This window comes from Triturus cristatus, chromosome 2_2 (assembly GCF_964204655.1).
Source record: "Triturus cristatus chromosome 2_2, aTriCri1.1, whole genome shotgun sequence".
NCBI classification, from domain to species: Eukaryota; Metazoa; Chordata; class Amphibia; order Caudata; family Salamandridae; genus Triturus; species Triturus cristatus.
Genome location: NC_140582.1, coordinates 1,011,495,343 through 1,011,517,993, shown reverse-complemented (window position 1 = coordinate 1,011,517,993; position 22,651 = coordinate 1,011,495,343). Strand labels below are relative to the sequence as shown.

Here is a 22,651-nt window from a genome sequence, read left to right as displayed (position 1 = left end):
CAACTTTTTTCACCTGCACGAATATAATGTACATTGACTAGTTTGAAAAAGTCAACAATTCATATTTGTGTGTTTGTAAGTTAAATATGGTGTAAATTATTGATAAATTATAGTACAGATATGACATAGACCAAAGAAATGTAGAGTGTAAACAACTAAAAGACCTTTTTAACCCCTTCCATGCTGCGCAGATTCCGCCGCTGTGCTGACGGAATCTTGCGCGGGCGTGGTCATGACGGAACGGTTCCGTCATGAGCACAGCTCAACCGTGGCTCATGACGGAACCGTTCCGTCATGAGCACCGAAGGGGTTAATTATATTGCTGTGACAAGTCGAAACCTACTGTACCACAAGGAATATTGGTGTCATTAGCATCTAGTTGCACTTTCTCTTTCCCCAAAATTATATAGATGCAGGAACTGATAGTACATATTAATAAACAGAGATGTCTTACAATAATATACCTTGCAAACAATATGCAACCACTAACTCACAGTTGTACTGATAACACTTGACATAGTCAGGTAGCACTGTTCTCAAATTCAATGCTTGTGTTTCTAAGAGACAGAATTATGCCATGATTGATAATACAGAAGTTCACAAAGAAAATAAATAATACCTTGCTCTCTTTCCACTTCATTATACCTGTAGGAATGGCGTTTGGCATTGTTGTCAGCAGAGAACATATCTAAAATGATGGATACCATCAGTTTCTTCACTGAGAACATTCCTTGTAGTAGATGATTGAAATACATAGCTTCCACTTTCGGAGATTCCGTACCAGTTATGCCATCATGGTGTTGAACCTTCACAAACACAAACAATACAGGCATGGAACTAGTAAGCAAAATGCTGATGGTCTAATAAACAATAGTCTTACAAATGACTTCCAATGGTTGTATTACATACCTATAAATGTAAGGTTACAGCATATATTGTTATATCAATGTTTTCCCCAGAGGAAAGATGCAGTGAATAATAATAAAACACTATTGTGCAAAGTTGGTGTACCCATTAAACAACATGAAACAAACAAATGAGCTTAGAGACCAGGCATGAAAGAAATGGCTTCATGAATCCTTAGAGTAGCACTTATTTCATGAAGGAGAAGCTCAAAAAGGCACTGAATGAAATGGAAAAGAAATTTATAAAGCGCAAAACATTCACCCGGAGGTGTCAAGGCACTAGCTCGTCAGACAAGAGATACCGGACAGTTTTAAAACCACATCAGAGATTAAAAAGCCGCATTTTTGAGGGGTGCGGCTAGCAGCCGTAGAACATGGCCGCAACCTAGGGAGGCTCCGGGCTCCGAGGACACCTTCTAATTAATCTGCAGACTTATCCGGCTGCTCCCTCTCCAGCAAACCGCAGCCAGTGAAACCGGAGGCTCAGGGGTGTACCCCCCTCCCGGGCGGAGGCGGAATCAACCTCCCAGGCGGCGCGGACACCGAGCGCACAAAGTGGGGCCTACCCCGGCGAGGTGAGCCGGGGAGTAAAGTGCCAGCAGGGCCGATCGCGGAGACCCGGAATGATGGGCGGAGGACGGCGCGAGATACGGAGGAGTGGAGGAGGACGGGAGGGGCCACCTCCCCAACGACAGTGATCCGGCAGTGGTGCGAGCCCCGGGGCGGGGGCACAACAGTGGAAGACAGGAATCCCTCGCATCCAGGAATCCCTCGCATCCAGAGAGCCACCGCCGGAGGAAGATCCTTCTCCTACCTGGCGGCTAAGACATGGAACTCCCTGCCCGTCCACCTGCGGCTGACCCAGGACCACCTCGCCTTCAGGAAACAGCTTAAGACCTGGCTGTTCGAGCAGTAGCAGACCCCCTCCCCCAGCGCCTTGAGACCCTTCCGGGTGAGTAGTGCGCGTTATAAATTCCTTGATTGATTGATTGATTGATAGGAACGCGAAAGCGGTGGCGAGCTGCGTACCGCTCCATGGGCGTGCTGCAACTCCCGTGGATCTCTGAGGGGCAGTGGTGAAGCATAGGTGCAAGTGCATGCCCCGCTGTGCCACTACAACGTACGGAGCACGCGCCACCAAAGAGACAGTGAAATTGCGGCAGAGCAGACGTCCAGAAGTGCACCCATAGACTACAACATCACCGCATAGCTGATGAGAGCGGCAAGGCGCGGTTCACAACGTCAGCTTGCCTGGGCTATCCTTGGATACGTTTGACAATCAGAAGACCCTTTCAGAGACCCCCCTGAACGTATATTCAACCCGGTCCAAGGCGGATTAACAGATCCAGGCGGCGCAAACGTTTATCCAGCATGGGGCCTACCGCGGCGAGGTGAGCCGGGCCGTGGAGTGACGGCGGGCCTGCAACGGGGACTCGCAGTGCCAGGTGGAGGAGGGCGCTAGGTGTTGGACACTCGAGGAGGACGAGAGGGGCCCCCCCCCACCCCCACCGGCAGAAGCACAGCAGTGGTACTGCTACCAGAGCAGGAATAAAGCGGTGACAGGCTGCGGTTCGCTTATCGAGCGGGGTGTGACTCTCGCAGCTCTCCACGAGGGGGCGGTGAGGCGCCATTGCCATCACATACCCCCCTATGCCACCACCGCAGATAAGGCGACACCACCAAGTGTTGTACTGACCAATCAACCCTGTAGAAGTACACCTGTGAAATAGCGGCGTTACCCCAGCGTGTCTGGCACGGTAACACAGCGTGGGGCAAGAAGCTGATGTGCTTGGGCCATCCTTAGATATGGTGAAGAAGTACTGACCGCCAAACCTACGAACCTCCCAGAAACGTAAGGACAGCGTGGGACACGTAGACAGCGCCAGTCCTTGGGAAATTCGAACTGCGCGCTGCGGGAGGAACGAGGGTGAGAAACCCGACAGGCCGCGGGGGCTGTAAGAGACCTCTGGCAGGCGGCGGTGATTACCACCCCTGACCTCCAAATTAGCGCACGTATATTCCCAACGCTAAAATGAGCGGCAGACATGCAAAAGGGTCGAACCAAACGAAGCTGGAAAAGTATGCATATGCAAAGGCGCTGCCGGATCACACAGATCAAGATGTAACACCGGGACCCAATACGAACACTGCTGAAGCCCAGGACGTGACGCTGCAAGATATTATGACTACACTAAAGTACACACGTCCCTGGACTCACGTATTGGGTCTCTGTCAGCAGAATTCTCCTTAATCAGAGCTGACCTCAACAAAATGTCCACCAGAGTGTCAGAGGTGGAGGTCACGGCGACAACCCTCACAAATGACACGGATATCCTTAAGAAGCAAATGCAACAACTTACGGCGGATAACAAACTGCTGGCCACCAAACTGGAGGACCAGGAAGGACGATCGAGACGAAATAACATACGCCTTATATGCGTGCCGGAATGGTCAGGTGGCCCTGCTCTTGATCTGTTTGTTGAGGACCTTATTACAAACCATCTTCGCCCGCGAGGCCTATCTAACTATTTCTCCGTTAAAATGGCGCATAGAGTCCCAGAGGGCAGGCCCACGCCAGGGACCCCTCCACGCCCTATCCTGGCCCGCATCTTCAATTACCGAAATAGAGACATAATACTGCAGGCCGCACGTACTGCCCCCCTCTACGACTCGACAACGCTACTATTAACATATTCCCGGATTATACTGCCACAGTCACAAAGCAGCGTCGCGGCTTTCTTGATGTAAAAAAGGCCCTTCGTGAACACGGGATCAAGTACTCAATGCTGTTTCCCGCGAAACTGAGGGTGGAGGCCGAAGGTAAAACATGTTTTTTTATGTCTCCAGAAGACGCCCAGGAATGGCTGGAGGGTTGGCGCAAAGCCCCACGCTCGGATCGCCGGAGGGAAGGCCACGATCGCCGAGAGGGAACTGACGTGCAAGAACAACTGGAATAGCCGGCTGTAAGGGGGAGACACCTTGCTTCAGGGAGTGTAGAAGGAATGAACTGCGGTGATAAGGCGAACATGACGGAGATATGCAGTGCTGCGGAGGCCTCGAATCCGGCCAGTCTTATTGCCTGAGACGACGATACTGCAGCTGCACCGAAAAAAACGTGCTTAAGGGCTTGAGAGGATGCTCGTCGGGATATAGACGGCCCATTGGAAAGGGTCCATGCCCTTCAATCACTTAATTGCTCTTGCCAACAGGGAGGGAGAAGAGCCACTATGGATAAAGAGGGACAATAGGTGTCCACGGACAGATGACGATTGCTCCCAACCCCAAGTTATGGTAACGGGAAAGGGTATGAAGCACTCGGCACTGTTGGGGTGGCGGGTAGTTGTAAGTCCGTCAAGCAGGGAGGAGGGTGGGGGGTACGGGATTGTTAACACAGTTTTGGATGTTATTGGTTGAAAAAATTTTAAGGGCAGTGGCTACAAACTGGTTTATAAGGGTTGGTTACAGGAAATGCATACGATCTACATCCTTGACTGCACGCTTTAATTGGGACAGGACTGATGGTGCAGGATCATTCACTGGCTGAGTCCACAGCGTCCCCAGTGTCCCCAATTGCTCCTATGTCATTGGTCACGTGGAATGTCCGTGGGCTAGGGGATAAGATTAAAAGAGGTCTTGTCTTACAGTATCTGAAACGATGTGCGCCGGCGGTGGCCCTCCTAAAGGAGCACCTAAACCCGTGCTGAAGGCAAAAAATGTAGCCGTGTAAATCGACAATAAGCTAGCACTATCTCATAAGACTAATGCTACTGTCACCGCCTCCCATTTCATGATAAAAAAACTCACGAAAATCTTGCCTTATATTCCCACCGACTCGAGAAAATTGGTAATTACTGCACTGGTTCAGGCCAAACTGGACTACTGTAATAGCCTCTATCTGGGCATACGCAAGCATTTTCTTAAAAAACTCCAGTCTGTTCAAAATACAGCTGCTCGAATGCTGGGTAACATTCGTAAATATGACTCCATCTCCAAGGAAATTCGCCAACTCCACTGGCTCCCAGTGGCCAAACAAATCGAGGTTAAAGCCCTCTGTTTAGCATTCAAGGCTTTGAATAATACAGGACCGCTATCGCTCAAAAGATTATTTGCCTGGTACCATCCGGCCAGAGAGTTGCGGTCCTCAGGCACAAGACTGATGAAAGTACCCAGAATACACACCACGACCTGGGGCGGTAGGAGTCGTTCCTATCGTACTGCGAAGCTGTGGAACACACTGTAATGGTGCCGATGTAACAGTGCACAATGACCAAACAGGTCAGGCACTAGGACCGGCCTGAGTGGGGACCAGGGCGGGCGGAAAGGGAGGAGCGGAGGGCTAGAGGCTGCAGTTAGCCGTTAGCCCGGGACGAGGAAGGAACCAATAAAGGAGCTGAGCAGTAAGAATCCTGTGTCCGTGTCTCTTCTTTCCACGGGGACACTACAACTGGCGACGAAGGTCTTCGAGCTTGCGCGACGACAGAAGTGCCCACCGGGAGTCCACCCCGGCGGCAACAAATCCGGAGCTCGCCCCGCGTGTGGAGGCTAGAGTGTGAAGTCCAAAGAGCCAACCGGGAGTCCACCCCGGCGGTGACTGGGCCCGGAGCTGCTCACCCTGCGTGTGGGGCTGGGAGCGCGACGACAGAAGTGCCCACCGGGAGTCCACCCCGGCGGCAACAAATCCGGAGCTCGCCCCGTGTGTGGAGGCTAGAGCGTGAAGTCCAAAGAGCCTACCGGGAGCCCACCCCGGCGGCAATGGTGAAAAGTGCCCAAGAAAGAAAAAAATAACCTCACCTGGCGTGGTAGCGGTGCCCAAAGGCGGAGCCCCGGTGAGTGAAATCATGCGCTGATGATCGCGGTGTCTCCGGTGATTCAAAAGACAAAATCTTGTTGCACACGAGATTCTCGCCACGGCCATTTTGAGGTCAGGCGCGAGATTTGCCCAATCCCCCTGTCAGGGACCATCGGCGGCCATCTTTAAGTCAGGCAGATGAGCCAAACAGCAAACAAACATTGGTAAATGAAACGGAAGTAACAAACAAGCATTGGTAAATACAACCGAAGCAACAAAGAAGCATTGGTAAATGCAACAGAAGCAACGAATAAGCAGTGGCAAAGGAAACAGAAGTAGCAAACAAGCATTGGCAAGTGCAACAGAAGTAACAAACAAGCACTGGCGAGCGTAACGGAGAGCAAACAAAGTCTGTAAAAGCAATCAGCAATAACAGTTGAACAATGCCCGACCCACCTCCCACAAGCATGTTTGGAGCCTCATTCCTGCGCCGCCCTGAGCCCCTCGTTCTTGAATCTGGTGGGGGCATGGGTCTGCGATGGCAAGAATGGATAGAAGATTTCGAGGACTTCATGAAAGCGTCCAAGGTGACGGACCTTGAAGAACAACTGTTTGCTCTCAAGAACCTGATTGGCAAGGAAGTTGGACGAATCATAAAAGAACTGCCTGCTGAGTCCTCTGGTGCCTATGACAAAGTCTGCGAAGCACTAAATCGCAAGTTCCTACACAAAAGGAATGTTGACTACGAGCGGTACATATTCAATCTGGCCGCACAAGAGAAAGGTGAGCAAATGGGGGTGTTCGTCACACGTCTGAGACGACTGGCGAGATACTGTGATTTTGACAAGTTTTCAACTGAAGACGCCCTTCGGCTGAGAGTCATAGAAGGTTGCCTCTCTGAACCACTGAGACGCAAAATGCTCAAGAGAAGCTACTCGCTGGAAGAGATCGAAGAGATGACGAGAGTAGATGAACAAGCCGATGAACATGCGAAGAAAATAGAAGCAGGGAAAGGTGAGAGACGGGAACAAGCATTCAGGATGCAGTCTCGGCAAATGCATGGAAGATCCCCACCACAGGTGCGTTCCTCCAGATCCAAGAAACATCACCACCAGTCAAGCAAAGGACACAAAGGCAGAACTCACACCAAGGAACGATCAGACAGACAACTCAAATGTTACAGATGCGGCTACGACTTCCCACATGCCGACGCATGCCCAGCACTAGGACAACAATGCCGGAAGTGTGGTAGAGACAACCACTTTGAAAGCATGTACGGGGCGATACCCAAAGGTGATCAAAAGGGAAGGTACCGGCGACATCAGCCTTCAAGCAGTCGTCACCATGTCAGAGCAGTCCAGGATAGACGAGACTCATCCACTGGGTCGTCACAATCCAGCTGCCACTCTTGCAGAACATATTAATCTCGACGGTCGGCATCAAGAGAATCCCGATCCACATCACCCATCTCTCAAGACTAATGAATATGCTACTTACCAGTATGCATCTGTTCTTGGCATGTAGGGCTGCTGACATTCATATCTGTGCATAGATCGCCGCCTAGTGTTGGGTCCGGATGTTTGCGCGTTGTTGTCCTGGAAGAGTCTTCGAAGTATCCTGAGATAGGTGACTCCTCCCCTGGACCACAGTGCGCATGGGCATCCTCTCCATCCTCAGATTGTTTTTCGCCATTGTGGCAGTGCTGGAGTAGATACAGAAAGCGATGACCATGCTTACAGTAATTCTGAGAGCTGCAGCTGCTACAGGCGCCGGGGAGGAGGGCGGGCGATATGAATGTCAGCAGCCCTACATGCCAAGAACAGATGCATACTGGTAAGTAGCATATTCAGTTCGAGGCATGTGGGCTGCTGAATTCATATCTGTGCATAGAATATATAGCAGTACCCTCTATTAGCGGCGGCTACCAGTGCCAGCTGCAGCGGTCTGAAAAAGAGTTTTGAGAACAGCCTGTCCTACAGCTGCCTGCTGTTTTGATTGCACATCTACACAATAGTGTTTGGTAAATGTATGTGTAGTGGACCAGGTGGCTGCTCTACATATATCATGCAAAGGAATGTTTCCCAGGAAAGCCATGGAGGCCCCTAACTTACGTGTTGAGTGGGCTCGTGGGGGAATCGTTAATGTGCGTTTAGCTTTTTGATAGCAAATTTGAATACATTTAACGATCCATCTGGCTATACCTGCTTTGGAAATGGCGTTACCTTTGTGGTGTGGGGCAAAGGCAACGAAAAGTTGTTTTGTTTTCCTAAAGACTTTAGTCCTGTCTATATAGTACATGAGGGCTCTCTTTACATCCAGTGTATGGAGTGCTCTTTCTGCGATAGTTTGTGGGTTTTGAAAGAAAACAGGCAGTTCAATAGTTTGATTCATGTGGAACTGCGATATCACCTTGGGCATGAATTTGGGGTTGGTACGTAGTACGACCCTGTTGGCGTGAACCTGTATGAATGGCTCTTGAACGGTTAGTGCCTGGAGTTCACTAACTCTCCTCAAAGAAGTGATCGCTACTAGGAAAGCTACTTTCCAGGTGAGGAATTGAATCTCGCATGAGTGTAGAGGTTCGAAGGGTGGACCCATCAGGCGTGTGAGGACCAAGTTGAGGTTCCACGTTGGAGCTGGTGGGTGGCTTGGAGGAATTACTCGTTTGAGTCCTTCCAAGAATGCTTTGATGGCAGGCACTCTGAATAAAGAGAGGTGCTGCCTGTTCTGGAGATAGGCTGATATTGCGGTCAAATGGACACGTATTGAGGTGTATGCCAGATTGCATCGGTATAGGTGTAAGAGGTAACAAATTATGTTTTGGATGGATGCGTCTAGCGGGTTAATGTCATTGTTATTGCAATAAATGACGAACCTTTTCCATTTGGCTGCATAGCAAGCTCTGGTAGTGGGTCTTCTAGCTTCCTTAATGATGTCCATACAGTCAGGTGGCAGGTTGAGGTAGCCAAACTCTAGGACTTCAGGAGCCAGATTGCCAGGTTCAGCTGTTGCGGATCTGGGTGCTGAAGCTCTCCATGGTTCTGCGTCAAATGCGCGGGTTTGATCCGCAGCCTTTGATGCGGCACCACGGAAAGTTCGAGAAAGGTGGTGTACCATGGTTGGCGTGCCCATGTTGAAGCAACCAGGACGAGTGTTAGTGAGTGTTGTCTGAGTTTGCGTGCCACCAGCGGTATCAATGGTGCTGGGGGAAAAGCGTACGCAAATCTGCCGGACCAGTTCATCCATATCGCATTGCCCTGCGACTGCGGATGTGGGAACCTGGCGGCAAAGCTTTGGCATTTTGCGTTTTCGCTTGTGGCGAATAGGTCTATCTCTGGATGACCCCACTGCTGGAAGTACGGTTGGAGTACTGATGGGTGTAGCTCCCACTCGTGCATCTGGTGGCTGTGTCTGCTGAGCAGATCCGCCATCTGGTTGTCCTTGCCGGGAAGGTGTTCCGCCATGAGGAATATGTTCCTCTGAATGGCCCACTTCCACATGCTCTGAGCCAGATGAGACAACTGTGGAGAGTGTGTTCCTCCCTGCTTCTGTATGTAGTACATGGCAGTCATGTTGTCCGTCCGGATCAACACGACTGTGTTGCACAATTGAACTTTGAATGCTTTCATTGCCAGGAAGATTGCCATCAGTTCTAGAAGGTTGATGTGCATCTTCTTTTGTTGTATTGTCCATAGTCCCTGCACTGTGTAGTTGAGTACATGAGCTCCCCATCCCTGGAGAGACGCGTCCGCTGTCAGTATTATTTGTGGAACAGGCTCTTGGAACGGTCGGCCCTTGCAAAGGTTTTGTGGATTCCACCAATGCAGAGAGTTGTATGCCCGACCGCTCACCAACACTAGGTCTTTTAGTTGCCCGTGAGCCTGATTCCATTGACGTGCTAAGCACTCCTGAAGCGGGCGCATATGTAGTCTCGCGTGTGGGACTATGAAAATGCAGGAGGCCATCATGCCTATCAACTGCATGAACACTCGCGCAGGAAGGGAGTGTTGGGGTTTGAACTTGGAAATCAGCATTTGCATGCTGTTGATCCTCACTAAATTTGGCTGAGCTGTGGCTGCCAGAGTGTCTATGGTCGCACCTAGGTACTGTTGTACGTGTGCGGGTTGGAGATGTGATTTTGGGTAATTTAGTGAGAACCCCAGACTGTGAAGAAGGTGAATGGTGCGGGACATGTGGCTGGCACATTGCTGGGCTGACTTTGCTTGAACAAGCCAGTCGTCCAGGTAAGGGTAGACGTGAATGTGTTGCCTCCGTAGATGTGCAGCCACAGTAGCTAGGCACTTTGTGAAAACTCTGGGTGCTGTTGTCACGCCGAAGGGAAGAACCTTGAATTGGTAGTGCTGCCCTTGAATAGTGAACCTGAGATATTTTCTGTGTGAGGGGTGAATGGGTATGTGGAAATACGCATCTTTGAGGCCTAGCGTGGCCATGAAGTCTCCCTGTTTGAGCAGCGGGAGGACTTGTTGTAGGGTGAGCATGTGGAAATGCTCTGAGAGAATGTAGCGGTTGAGGGGTCTCAGGTCTAGTAGAGGTCTGAGTGACCCGTCCTTTTTTGGTATTAAGAAGTATAGGGAGTACACCCCCGTACCTTGCTCGTGGACGGGTACGACCTCTATTGCGCCTTTTGTCAGCATACTTAGCACTTCCTGCTGTAATAGCGCTAAGTGCTCTGAGGACATAGGACGGTGTCTTGGCGGTATTGTGGGTGGAGTGGAGGTTAATTCTAGGCAGTAACCGTGTTTGATAATATCTCTGACCCACCTGTCCGTGGTGATGGTGTTCCACGTGGACAGGAACCTTTGTAGCCTTCCCCCGACAGGTGTTATGTGGTCGGGAGGAAGGGAGAGGGCGTCACTGTTGGTTCTTGGGGGAGGACCTGGTATTGCCGTATCCGCGTCCTCTGCCCTTTGTGCTGGAGCCACGATATCCACCCCGGGTGTTTTTATCGTAGGTACTTTGTGTGTTGCCCTTGTTGTAGGTTTGCTGTGACCCCTGTCCTCTACCTGCTCCTCTATTTCCGGGGTGATGAAAGGAGCCACTCCGAAAGGTCTGCGTTTGGAGAGCCCCCATGGACTTTGCAGTGTCTGTGTCCTTTTTTATTTTTTCTAGTGTGGTGTCAACTTCTGGTCCGAATAAGTAGTTTGGGTTGACCGGCTGATTGAGGATGTTATTTTGAACCTCAGGTTTGAATCCGGAGATTCGTAACCAGGCGTGTCGTTGTAGCATGACGCTGGTGTTTATTGCTCTAGCAGCTGTATCTGCGGCATCCAGTGCACACTTAATGGATGCGTTCGTGAGGAGTTGTCCCTCCCTGATGAGGATCTCTGCACCCTCTTTGTATTGGTCAGGGAGATGTTGGAGTAGGGTTTCTAATGTGTCATAGTGTGCACGATCGTAGTGAGCTAGGAGCGCCTGTGTATTGGCAATACGCCATATGTTAGCTGCCTGGGCTGCAACCCGCTTGCCGGAGGTCTCTAGCACCTTGGACTCTTTGTCCGGGGGAGGAGCATCCCCAGTTGTCTGCGAGTGCGCCCGTTTGCGAGCATTAGCGACTACGATGGAATCCAGAGGCAACTGGCCTCTAATGTACGTAGGGTCCCCATGCGCCGACCTATATTTCTTGTCGATCCTGGGGTTTATTACTCTTGCCCTGGTGGGTTCTTTGAAAATGTCCTTTGCTGGTTTGAGGACACCTTTCAACATGGGTAGAGTTTTGATATTCCTTTCTGAGGATGCGAAAGTATCCATTAGAAAATCGTCCTCGATTGTGTCAGAGTGGAGTTGCACACCATGATTGGCCGCAGCACGTTCAATGAGGGCGTTTAATGCGGCAGTGTCCTCTGTGGGAGACGTTTTCGCGCCATATAGCTGCGTGTCTTGTGTATCCATAGGTGCACCCGGGTCTACAGGGTCATCCCAAGCCTGGTCAGGGTCCTGTTGGCCTTCAGGGTCCATGTCCCTGGGGTAGGGGACGTCGTCACCCATGTAGTCCTCCAAAGCGTCGGTTTCGGAGGGTGTCGGAGAGAAGGGCTGTGGATCTGGATAAGAGGTATGGAGCTTTTTCTTTAGCGGGATCCGGTAGGAGTCCAAAGCTTGCTTGGAAGATATTCTCCGCTTGTGGAGCATAATTCTGCCGGTGTCGGCATCGATGATGTGGGACGGTGACGTCTCCGTAGGAGAGCGTTCGGCAGGTGTGATCCTAGTTTGGGTGACACGTGTTCTGATTTCAAACATTTTGGGCGCCGTGGATGGTGGCAGGCCAAAAGTGATGTTGGGTGTTGCTGGAGAAGCTTTTTGAGCTTTTTTCGGCTCGGAGCCCGACGTGTCCTGGAGGGCTGCCTTTTCTTTGATGCGTTGCAAGGACGCTGCAACTTGTCGCACCTGGAGCGCCGACGGTTCTTTGGCGCCGAGCGGCTCTGTAGAGGCAGGCGTGGGCTTCTTCGGGGCCACGGGGTCATCGAGTCGAGGAGAGGTAGTAGCCGTCGACGGCGTCGATGATTGGGCCTTAGGTGCTGCTTTCGAAGCGGTGTGCGATGCAGCGGCCATTTTGACCTTTGTGGTCGGAGCCGATTGTTTCGGTGCCGGGTGCCGAGGCGGTTTGGCGGTACCGATGGCCTTTTTCCGTGTGTCGGCGCCGACGTCGGCTGCTGCGAGTTCGGCACCGAAGTCCCGTTTGGTGCGGTCGGTGCCGACGGGTTTGGCTGGCGTCGAAGGTGTAGTGGGCTTCGATCCGACCAGTGTCACTTTCAATTTCGGTTTCTGTGGAACCAACACGACTTTTGGTTTCGGTTTCGAGGAAGGGAAACCAGTCGTTTTGGGTACTAATGGCTGTCGCTGAATGTCCGAGGCCGGGCCGAAGAACTGCGGGGTAGGTCTTGGGTAAGGCCCGAAGGCGATCCCTCGACCGGAGCCATGGACTGACGCACTGGGATATCCTCCGTCTGTACGGGTAGGCCTTGCTCGTCACCGGAGCTACTTTCTTTGGCCCCTAAGGCCTCATCGTAGTCTCCTACCTCGGTGTCGTCTTCATCCCTGTGAAAGAGTTGTTCTTCGATGTCTTCCGATCCGGAATCGTGTTCGGAAGCGGGGCTGGAGGGTAGGTTCTCCACGCCTTCCACATCTTCGTCCTCGGCACTGAAGATGTTGGTCGGGGCCGGTGCCGCTTGCTGCGCTTCAAGTCTCGCTGCTCGTCGATTCCGAAGGGTCTTACTGGATCGGAATCGAGCACAGGCCATACATGTGGATTCGTCGTGATCCGGTGAAAGGCATTTGTTGCACACCGGGTGGAGGTCGACATGGGGATATTTCGCATTGCAAACAGGACACCGCTTGAATGGTGTCCTCGATTCCATCGTCGATGGTGTCGATGGTCGATGCGAAAAAGTTGTTTTTGAAGTTAGTAAACTAACAAGTAACTGTCGATACCGATCGGGAACAGTACCGACGCGAACTAAAGGCCTTTTGGCCTGAAAAAAGTTTTCCCTAACTTGAGTCAAGATAAGCACATCCGAACCCAATGGCGGAAAAAAACAATCTGAGGATGGAGAGGATGCCCATGCGCACTGTGGTCCAGGGGAGGAGTCACCTATCTCAGGATACTTCGAAGACTCTTCCAGGACAACAACGTGCAAACATCCGGACCCAACACTAGGCGGCGATCTATGCACAGATATGAATTCAGCAGCCCACATGCCTCGAACAAGGAATATATTTATTGTGTAGCCGACCCTGATCGGCTGAAAGAATACCCGCGATTGGACATCAGAATTGGTGCTCACCCCACCAAGTTCGTGCTAGACAGTGGGGCATCACTAAACTACCTGCCCGTAACGGAATACCAACAAATGAAATCACCTCCCAAGCTGGATAACGCACATGTACGAGTATACACGTGGATGTCCAAAAAGCCACTAACGTGTCTTGGGAAATTTGCAACCGAACTGTCGTACCAAGATCGCACAATATCAGCCTATATCCATGTCATCGAGGGGCCTGAGGCCGACTGCCTCCTGAGCCTGGCCACCGCAGAACGACTGAAACTGGTTGACATCTTATACCGAGTGGCTGACAAACCAGCTATCATCCAAAAGTTCCCCAAGCTCTTTCAAGGCCTGGGAAAAATGAAGGACTGCCAAATAAGACTGCACATAAACGAACAAATCACACCGGTAGCACAGCATCACCGGAAAATCCAGTTTCACCTGCAAGAAGCCGTGGAGAAGGAGCTCCAAGATCTACTGGAAGCAGATATCATACAAAGAACAGATGGACCAACCCCATGGGTCTCCCCGGTGGTGGTAGTCCCGAAGAAAGGGGAAACCAGCCGAGTCCGCCTATGTGTGGATATGAGGGCGCCCAACATGGCGATAGAGAGAGAGAGACATCCAGGCCCTCACATCAGTGACATGATCACTTCACTCAACGGAGCCAAGATATTTTCAAAACTAGATCTCAACAAAGGATACCACCAGCTAGAATTGCATGAAAGGACAAGATATATCATGACATTCTTGACACACCTCGGGCTATTCAGATATAAAAGACTACGTTTCGGAGTGTCATCAGCAGCGGAAATATTCCAAGAGGCAATCAGGAGAACAATACATCACATTCCACATGTCCTAAACTACAGCGATGACATCCTCGTATATGGAGCAACGACTCAAGAACACGACAAAGCACTAGATCAGGTCTGTCATGCACTCATGGAAGCCAACCTCACACTCGACCAAGACAAGTGTGAATTTCACAAACTAACACTGAAATTTTTCAGCCACATATTCTCTGGAAGTGGCATGAAACCAGACCCACAAAAAGTAGCAGCGCTAAACGACACACCAAGCCCAGATGACGTGGGCGATGTACGATCATTCCTAGGCATGGCCAGCTACTGTTCCAGATATATACCCGACTACGCCACGTTAAGTTACCCTCTGAGGATGCTCACCAAGCAAGGACAACCTTTTCAGTGGTCCACCCAATGTGAAGGGGCGTTCAGAGAGATCAAAAGAACTGTAGAGTCGGCCAAAAATTTAGCTTACTTCAATCCAAAAAAGAAAACAGAGATAACAGTGGACGCCAGCCCCGTAGGACTAGGAGCCATCCTAGCACAATATGAGAGAGAAGAAGATCAACGACACATAGTAGCATACGCCAGCAGAAGTCTAACAGACACGGAGAGAGCGTATTCACAGCCAGAAAAAGAAAGCCTGGCCGTTGTCTGGGCGTGTGAACACTTCCACATCTTCATCTTTGGGAAACACTTTACACTAGTGACTGACCATCAAGCCTTGATCACAATTTTTGGAAACCCACGAGCAAAAATGCCACCAAGAATAGATCGATGGGGCCTCCGGCTCCAGGAATACACCTACACCATCATTAACAAGCCAGGAAAAGCTGCAAACCCCGCAGACTACATGTCCCGGCACCCCATCAGATCCAGCAAATCAGAACAATCAATTGCAGACGAATACATTCACTTCGTAGTAGACCAAGCGAGACCTCCGGCTGTTCCACTGAAAGCCATTTGTGAAGCGACACAAACAGATGCCACCCTGCAAGAGGTGAAACTTCGGATTCAAACCAACAGCTGGAGACACACGCAAAGCAGTGAACAAAACGACCAAGAAATGGCGGCATTCAAACATGTCCACGATGAACTGTCAATAGCAGCAAATGGTCTCGTCCTACGAGACACCAGACTAGTGATCCCACGACAACTCAGACAAGGGGTCATCAATTTAGCACATGAAGGGCACCGGGGCATAGCAGCCACAAAAAGAGCACTCCGTGAAAGAGTCTGGTTTCCAACACTAGACCTGATGGTAGAGACAACCCTGAAAGACTGCCCGCAGTGTCAACTGGTGAGCCGTACGGATCCTCCTGCACCACTACAAATGTCTCCACTACCGGAGGGTGTCTGGCAACACATTGCCATTGACTTCTTTGGGCCAATAAAATCGGGCCAATATGTCCTGGTCATCATGGACGAGTACTCCAGATTCCCCATCGCACAACTGTGCTCATCCACGAAAGCATTGAGTACCATACCGATACTAGAGGAGGTCTTTGCCGCATGAGGCATTCCTCTAGTGGTGAAGTCAGATAACGGACCTCCATTCAACAGCCATGACTTTGCTGATTTTGCTCAACACCTCAACTTCAAGCACCGCAAGATCACACCATTATGGCCTCAGGCCAACGGAATGGTCGAACGCTTCATGTCCACGATCAAGCAAGCCATTCAGCAAGCAGAACTCACCGGAAAGAGCCTTCAGATGGCACTCAACGAGGTACTGCGAGCGTACCGAAACACGCCTCATTCCACCACAGGCAAATGTCCTGCCACTCTCATGCTGGGACGCCCAGTGCGCACCAGACTACCAATGATGAATATGGCAGCAAACGAACAGTATCCCGACTCTGACCATGAGGAGATGGCAGCCAGAGACAAGATAAAGAAAGAAAAGATGAAGGACTATGCTGATGAACGACGACGTGCTACGTCCCCTCAAATACAAGAAGGAGACTGGGTGCTTGCACGACAAGAGCAGCCCCGGAAGACTGATAGCAAGTACCATGAGGTTCCGCTGAAGGTGATACAACAAAAAGGAACTATGATCACTGCAGAGACCGACGGAAGAAGACTTACCAGGAACGTGACACACTTTAAAATGTGCGGACCCAACATTAAGGAACTACTGACTGAACTGAAAATGGAGAAAAGAGAACCAGAGACACTGCCCCACCGCAGTCAGGCATTGATGTAAATGGCCGACGAGAACGAGTGTGACAATCCTGAACTCCAGTCACGCCCCAGACGGGTCATCACAAAACCGTCTCGCCTCATAGAGGAACTTTAAAAAAAAAAAAAAAGAGAGAGAGACAGTTGCTGTGTTGTTCTTATTTTGCTTTTCATTTACAGAGGGGGGAGATGTAATGGTGCCGATGTAACAGTGCACAATGACCAAACAGGTCAGGCACTAGGACCGGCCTGAGTGGGGACTAGGGCAGGCGGAAAGGGAGGAGCGGAGGGCTAGAGGCTGCAGTTAGCCGTTAGCCCGGGATGAGGAAGGAACCAATAAAGGAGCTGAGCAGTAAGAATCCTGTGTCCGTGTCTCTTCTTTCCACGGGGACACACACACTACCGGCAGAGTTGAGAGGAGCAGCTTTCCTCACCGTTTTTAGAAAAAAGCTAAAAACGTGGCTTTTCCAGAACTGAGTAACGAGGACAAACTACGGCAGTCAATAGCGCTAAGACACCCCCGGGTATTTGTGCGCTCAATAAGTCTCATTAACATTAACATCAAATGTACCGCAGGATTCATCATCCTCCTCCGGGGGCTAGCAGGCTAGAAACGTTTCTTTGTGGACCCCAAGAACAATCTCAACAGGTTCATTTGCAAATAAAATTCAACAGGGATTGCTTCTTTCATACGGCTTTAATCTGCTGCTTTGAGCAAGCTATGGCTTGCTAATACCCATTTAAAAAGGGCACCATGATTGTGCATAGTATCCTATCCCCTAAGAAAACTGGACATCATATTTAATGTGTCTGAGCTGCCCACGTCACAATTCTTCTGATAAACACTGAATTATAAATTCCCAGAACCTCGATTCAGAACACGCTACATTCCATACATTAAGTGATGGAACAGTTAGAAGTGAAATAATCTCTCTTTATATTCGGTAGGAAACCCACAGCATGTGAAGGGTCTGTGCATTCTTCTGTTCTTTGCTTCTAGGGGTGTTTTGGGTTTTTTATTGTGCAGCCAGTTGCTACATTTCATGCAAATCATTTGTAAACGGGGATTGAAATATAGGCCACGTTAGGAGGCTTTTGGCAAAGGAACCAAAAGAACATCACTTTGACATTCACTAATATGGGCCTGGATTGCTCCATTCCACTGTAAACAGGTTTTCTGCGCAGACCGACCTAAGCTGGTATTTTGTGCTTGTTTAGATTTGTCCTGCACAAGTGCTAGAGCAGTCTGAGGCTGGGCACCTTTGGGACATGTCTAGGGGGATGCTTGGAGCTTCAGGGGACGGGACAGGCTGGACTTTAAATGATGCTACAGTAAGAAGAAGCAGCACAGTCCCAGCAGGGGACTTCCGTTCTGAGTACCTACTTGAGGAGTGCCACTGGCAGTGCAGTTACTAGAGGAAATGTGGCCTCGAAGTAAAACTGTCACCTTTCAAGCCTGAGGACCTGTGCTCCACTCCTGCCCTCCTCCCTGGACTGCTGGATAGCACTGGCTGTTGCTTGATAACACTGTCTGCTGGACATCTGCTTTTTCAGTATTTACAAGAAACTAACTGGGCGGAGGAGACAAAAACGAATTTTATCATAAGCTTCCCCAGGCCACCCCTCTGAAGGCTTTCAAGGAGTTGTGTGTTACAGAGAACCATAAATAATGTTCAAAACATAATGCATTTGATGCCAAAGGACAAGGTATGACCTGTCTGTGCTGCCGCCCTGGCACAAAGGTGCACATTGGCACTGTGATGCCTAGAGCATTAATGTGAATACCATGAGGACAGGTCATAATCTTAATCTACCCAACACTGACATTTTTTATTTAGCGCACCGCTATCATTGGCATGGTCCTGTTGTGCTCTGGGTGGACCCGGAAGCATATGATCGCACAACAATGTATTAGCCTCTATCTGGTGTTCCATGGGGCTTTGAGGTCAGGCGCAGTGCGGCTTAATTTAAGTTGGTTGCTTCCGAGAGCTGCCATGATACAGAAGGTTTTACCTTTACTAACAAATAACCCTTAACCCCCCCTCAAACTGGACCACGTAAGTACTGGAATATTTCATGAACGCATTTTCAGATCTAGCTTTCAAAGCTTATGAGTTTCTAGCAAATGTAAGTGAACAGAAGGTGGTAAAATGCACTGTCTCTATATTTTCAAACTTTCTCGGAGGGTAAAACCCCAGAATACTCTTTGAATAATGCAGGCTCGTCCACTTCGATTGCTAGCTTTAATCTGCTCTGAGCAGTGTCCATACAGGCAGCGGGCAGGGCCAGTGGTGGACATGGTTGGCACCAGTGGACACTTCCAGAGGGAAACGTGGGCAGCAGCCACATAAGCGAAATTTCGAGCAGCTGCACTTATATATTTACTTACAAATTAAATACTAGGGTATCAGCCATTTTACCTAGCAAAAGACATCATTATCAAGCAAGAATAGCAGTTAATTGTTAACAAGCTCAATGGCATTCACTTAATCAACAACGTAAGAAACAGAGAGAAACATGCCAGGATTTGAACATGAGACACTGAAATCAAACACAGATCCCTACAGCGGATGCATTAGTCCTTTATTCCAACAACACCAGTCATCCCAGATGTCACAGTCTCTATTAAAGTCACAATTATGCAGAACCAGAAACTTTAACCTTCTCTTATACAACAAACAATACATCACCTCTGATACTTGCCAGCGAAGGTTGCGGAGCTGCTCTAGTGCCCACATTTTACACACAGAGCCAGATGGGTACTTCAGATGGTGCTGGGCAAAGGCCGACTCTCCTGCATACAGAAGTGAGCTCGCTCTTCGCGCGACGCCCTTTAGCACGCTGCGTGATGCGTAGAATCCAGTCCACGCCTGAAAAGGCTCTATAAGTGAAAGAAGAAGCTAAGCTTTTTAACACAGCAGATCAAGAACTGAAGCTATGAGTGTTGCTAAACATAGTGTTGACACATTTTTATTTCAATTTAACAATAAATAAAGTTTGATTTACGTTCAAATACTAACGTAATACTGCAATGCCTGCTATTTCAAGGAGGGACTTACCTTGCTCTGCTTCCCCCTCAAAGGTTTTTGTCATCAATTACTCTTTTCGGAGGTATTGTTTTCTAAATTATTTGATTATGTAAATCAATCCTTCCAGTTCCTGGACTGTGGCTCGATTTACCTCCTTGAATGTTGCAGCATTCGAGGGACACTCACAAGCATAACCTGTTACATTTGCCTAATTGTACATGTTGAACAATTAAGCACATGAATTAATATTTGCGATTGCTTTTTTTCTGTACAAATTATTTTTTTCCATGGAGAAACCCGAATTTTGGTGATATCCCTTCCAATTATCACCTGGAAAGGATTTACTCTTGTCTTTCAGTAGTGTTTACCTACAACCCTTTCCATAGCGTAAATGGGATAAAGAAAGGTATGTGAATACCCAGGACCTAACACATTTGTAGGTACAAACAAACAAAAAATAGCCTTTCTGGCTTTACAGGTTTACGTGTGACAACTTTTATAGCACGACTACCAAAACCTATATGGCACCATACTCAAATAAACCTAAAATCGTTCGAAAATAAAATGCAATTCAGATTATGTCGTATATGTTATGGTTTGTCCATGCTTTAAGCAATATATTAGGAATACATCCCATCAGGTCAAAAAATATGTGCTGGAACAAATGTGCACCATCAGTCAGAACAACGCCCACTTCCGAGCTGCTTGTCACTTTAATGACATGCATGACAGAAAAGGAGCATTTCAAAGGTTTTTGCATTCAATAAATCAATAATTTGTAAAGCGCACTACATACCCGTGAGGGTCTCAAGGCGCTGAGGAGGGGGGGGGGGGGGGGCGGGGGGGGGGTGGCTACTGATCGAACAGCCATGTCTTGAGTATCCTCCTGAAGGTCAGCGGGTCTTGGGTCTGTCATAGGCTCAGTGGGAGGGTGTTCCATGTCTTGGCGGCAAGGTGGGAGAAGGATTTCCCGCCGGTGGTTGTTCTTCGGATACGCGGGACGGTGGCGATTGAGAGGTCGGCGGAGCGTAGCTGGCGGTTGGGGATGTAGAAGGAGAGCCGTCTGTTGAGGTAGGCTGGGCCGGTCTTGTGGAGTGCTTTGTGTGCGTGGATGAGGAGCTTGAAGGATATCCTCTTGTTGACGGGGAGCCAGTGCAGGTTTCCCAAGTGGGGGGTGATATGGCCATGTCGTGGTACGTCGAGGATCAGTCGTGCCGAGGCGTTTTGGATGCGTTGTAGTCGTTTGATGAGCTTGGTCGGGGCTCCCGCATAGAGGGCATTTCCGTAGTCTGCTGCTGACGAGGGCCTGGGTGACTGTCTTTCTTGTATCTGTCGGGATCCATCTGTAGATCTTGCGAAGCATATGGAGGGTGTTGAAGGAGGAGGAGGAGACGGCGTTGACTTGCTTGGTCATTGAAAGCGTTGAGTCGAGGATGATTTCCAGGTTGCGTGCGTGGTCGGTGGGTGTCGGGGCTGCCCCCAGTGCCGTCGGCCACCAGGAGTCGTCCTAGGCTGAAGGGATGGAGCCGAGGATGAGGACCTCCGTCTTGTCTGAGTTCAGCTTCAGACGGCTGATCTTCATCCAGTCGGCAATGGCCTTCATTCCTTCGTGGAGGTTGGCTTTGGCGGTGATGGGGTCCTTGGTGAGGGAGAGGATCAGTTGAGTGTCGTCGGCTTAGGAGATTATGTTGAGGTCGTACTGTCGGACGACGTGTGCGAGCGGGGCCATGCAAATGTTGAACAATGTTGGGCTGAGGGAGGATCCCTGGGGTACGCCGCAGATGATCTCGGGGGCTTTGGAACGGAATGAGAGGAGGCGGACGCTTTGGGTTGTGCCGTAGGAAGGAGGTGGTCCATTCCAGAGCCTTGTCTCGGATCCATGCGGCGTGGAGGCGTGCGCGTAGTGTGCGGTGGCAGACGGTGTCGAAGGCGGCGGAGAGGTCTAGGAGGATGAGTGCTGCGCTCTCACCATTGTCCAGCAGGGTCCTGATGTCGTCGGTGGAGGCGATGAGGGCAGTCTCGGTGCTGTGGTTGCTGCGGAACCCTCACTGGGAAGGGTCCAGGATTCTGTTTTCTTCGAGGTAACGGGTTAGCTGTCTGTTGACGATTTTCTTGATGACCTTGGCCGGGAAGGGGAGCAGAGAAATGGGCCGGAAGTTCTTGAGGTCTCTTGGGTCTGCCTTAGGTTTTTTGAGTAGGGCGTTTATCTTGGCATGTTTCCAGCTCTCTGGGAAGGTCGCGGTCTCGAGGGAGAGGTTGATGACGTTGCATAGGTGGGGTGCGATGGAGCTGCTTGCTTTGTTGAAGACGTGGTGCAGGAATGGGTCTGACGGAGACCCGCAGTGGATTGTGCTCATGGTCTTGATGGTGTCATCGACGCTCACGCTGGCCCAGGCTAACACGGGGGTCTTGGTCGATGGTGTGCCGAGGGTCTGTTGTGTTGCTGTCTGTTGGGGCTGTCTGGGTGTTGAATCTGTCGTGGATGTCTGCTATCTTGTGGTGGAAGAAGGTGGCGAGGGAGTCGCACAGCGCTTGCGACGGCAGGATGTCGTTTGTGTTGGAGCTGGGGTTGGAGAGTTCCTTCACGATGTTGAAGAGCTCTTTGCTATTGTGTGCGTTGTTGTCGAGGCGGTCTTTGAAGGAGGTCCTCTTGGCCGCCCTGATGAGGTGGTGGTGGTGGTTGCGGATGCCGTCCTTGTGTGCTGCGTGGCTGTCCGGATTTTGTTCACTGTGCCATTCCTTCTCTAGTTTCCGGCAGGCTTGCTTGGAGGCAAGGAGTTCTGGGGTGAACCAGCTGGCCCTCTTGCTAGTGTCTCTGTGGGGTGGGGGTTTCTTCAGCAGGGCGAGGGTGTTGGCGCAGTCCTTGATCCAGCGTCTGAGGCTGTGGGCAGCGTCGTCGGTGTTGGAGGGTTGGGTGGGTGGGCTGAGAGCGAGGTTTGCATGTAGTTGGTCTTCGGTGATTTTGCTCCAGCAGCGGCGGGGGATTTGTTTGGTGCGGTGGTGTGTGGTGGGTTTCTGGAAGGCGAAGTGGAAGCAGCAGTGGTCGGTCCAGAGGAGTTCGGTGGTGTGGCTGACAGAGACGTGCGGGCTTGAGGGCAATATCGGCCCGGTAACAAAATCGGCCGAAACCGGCCCTTGCAAACAGCTCGGCCGCACCCCC

The 22,651-nt window shown here is 50.4% G+C and overlaps 1 protein-coding gene across 1 annotated transcript in view; it reads right to left on the bottom strand.

Moving 5' to 3' along the window:
• Positions 1 to 22,651, bottom strand: part of MAN2B2 (mannosidase alpha class 2B member 2) — a 389,507-nt gene that overhangs the window by 182,185 nt on the left and 184,671 nt on the right. The window contains exons 8-9 of the mRNA XM_085642446.1: positions 19,153 to 19,343; positions 620 to 806 (exon numbers count right to left, since the gene is read on the bottom strand). Of these exons, the coding sequence (XP_085498572.1) occupies positions 620 to 806; positions 19,153 to 19,343 (378 nt within the window). The remainder of the gene's footprint in view (positions 1 to 619; positions 807 to 19,152; positions 19,344 to 22,651) is intronic.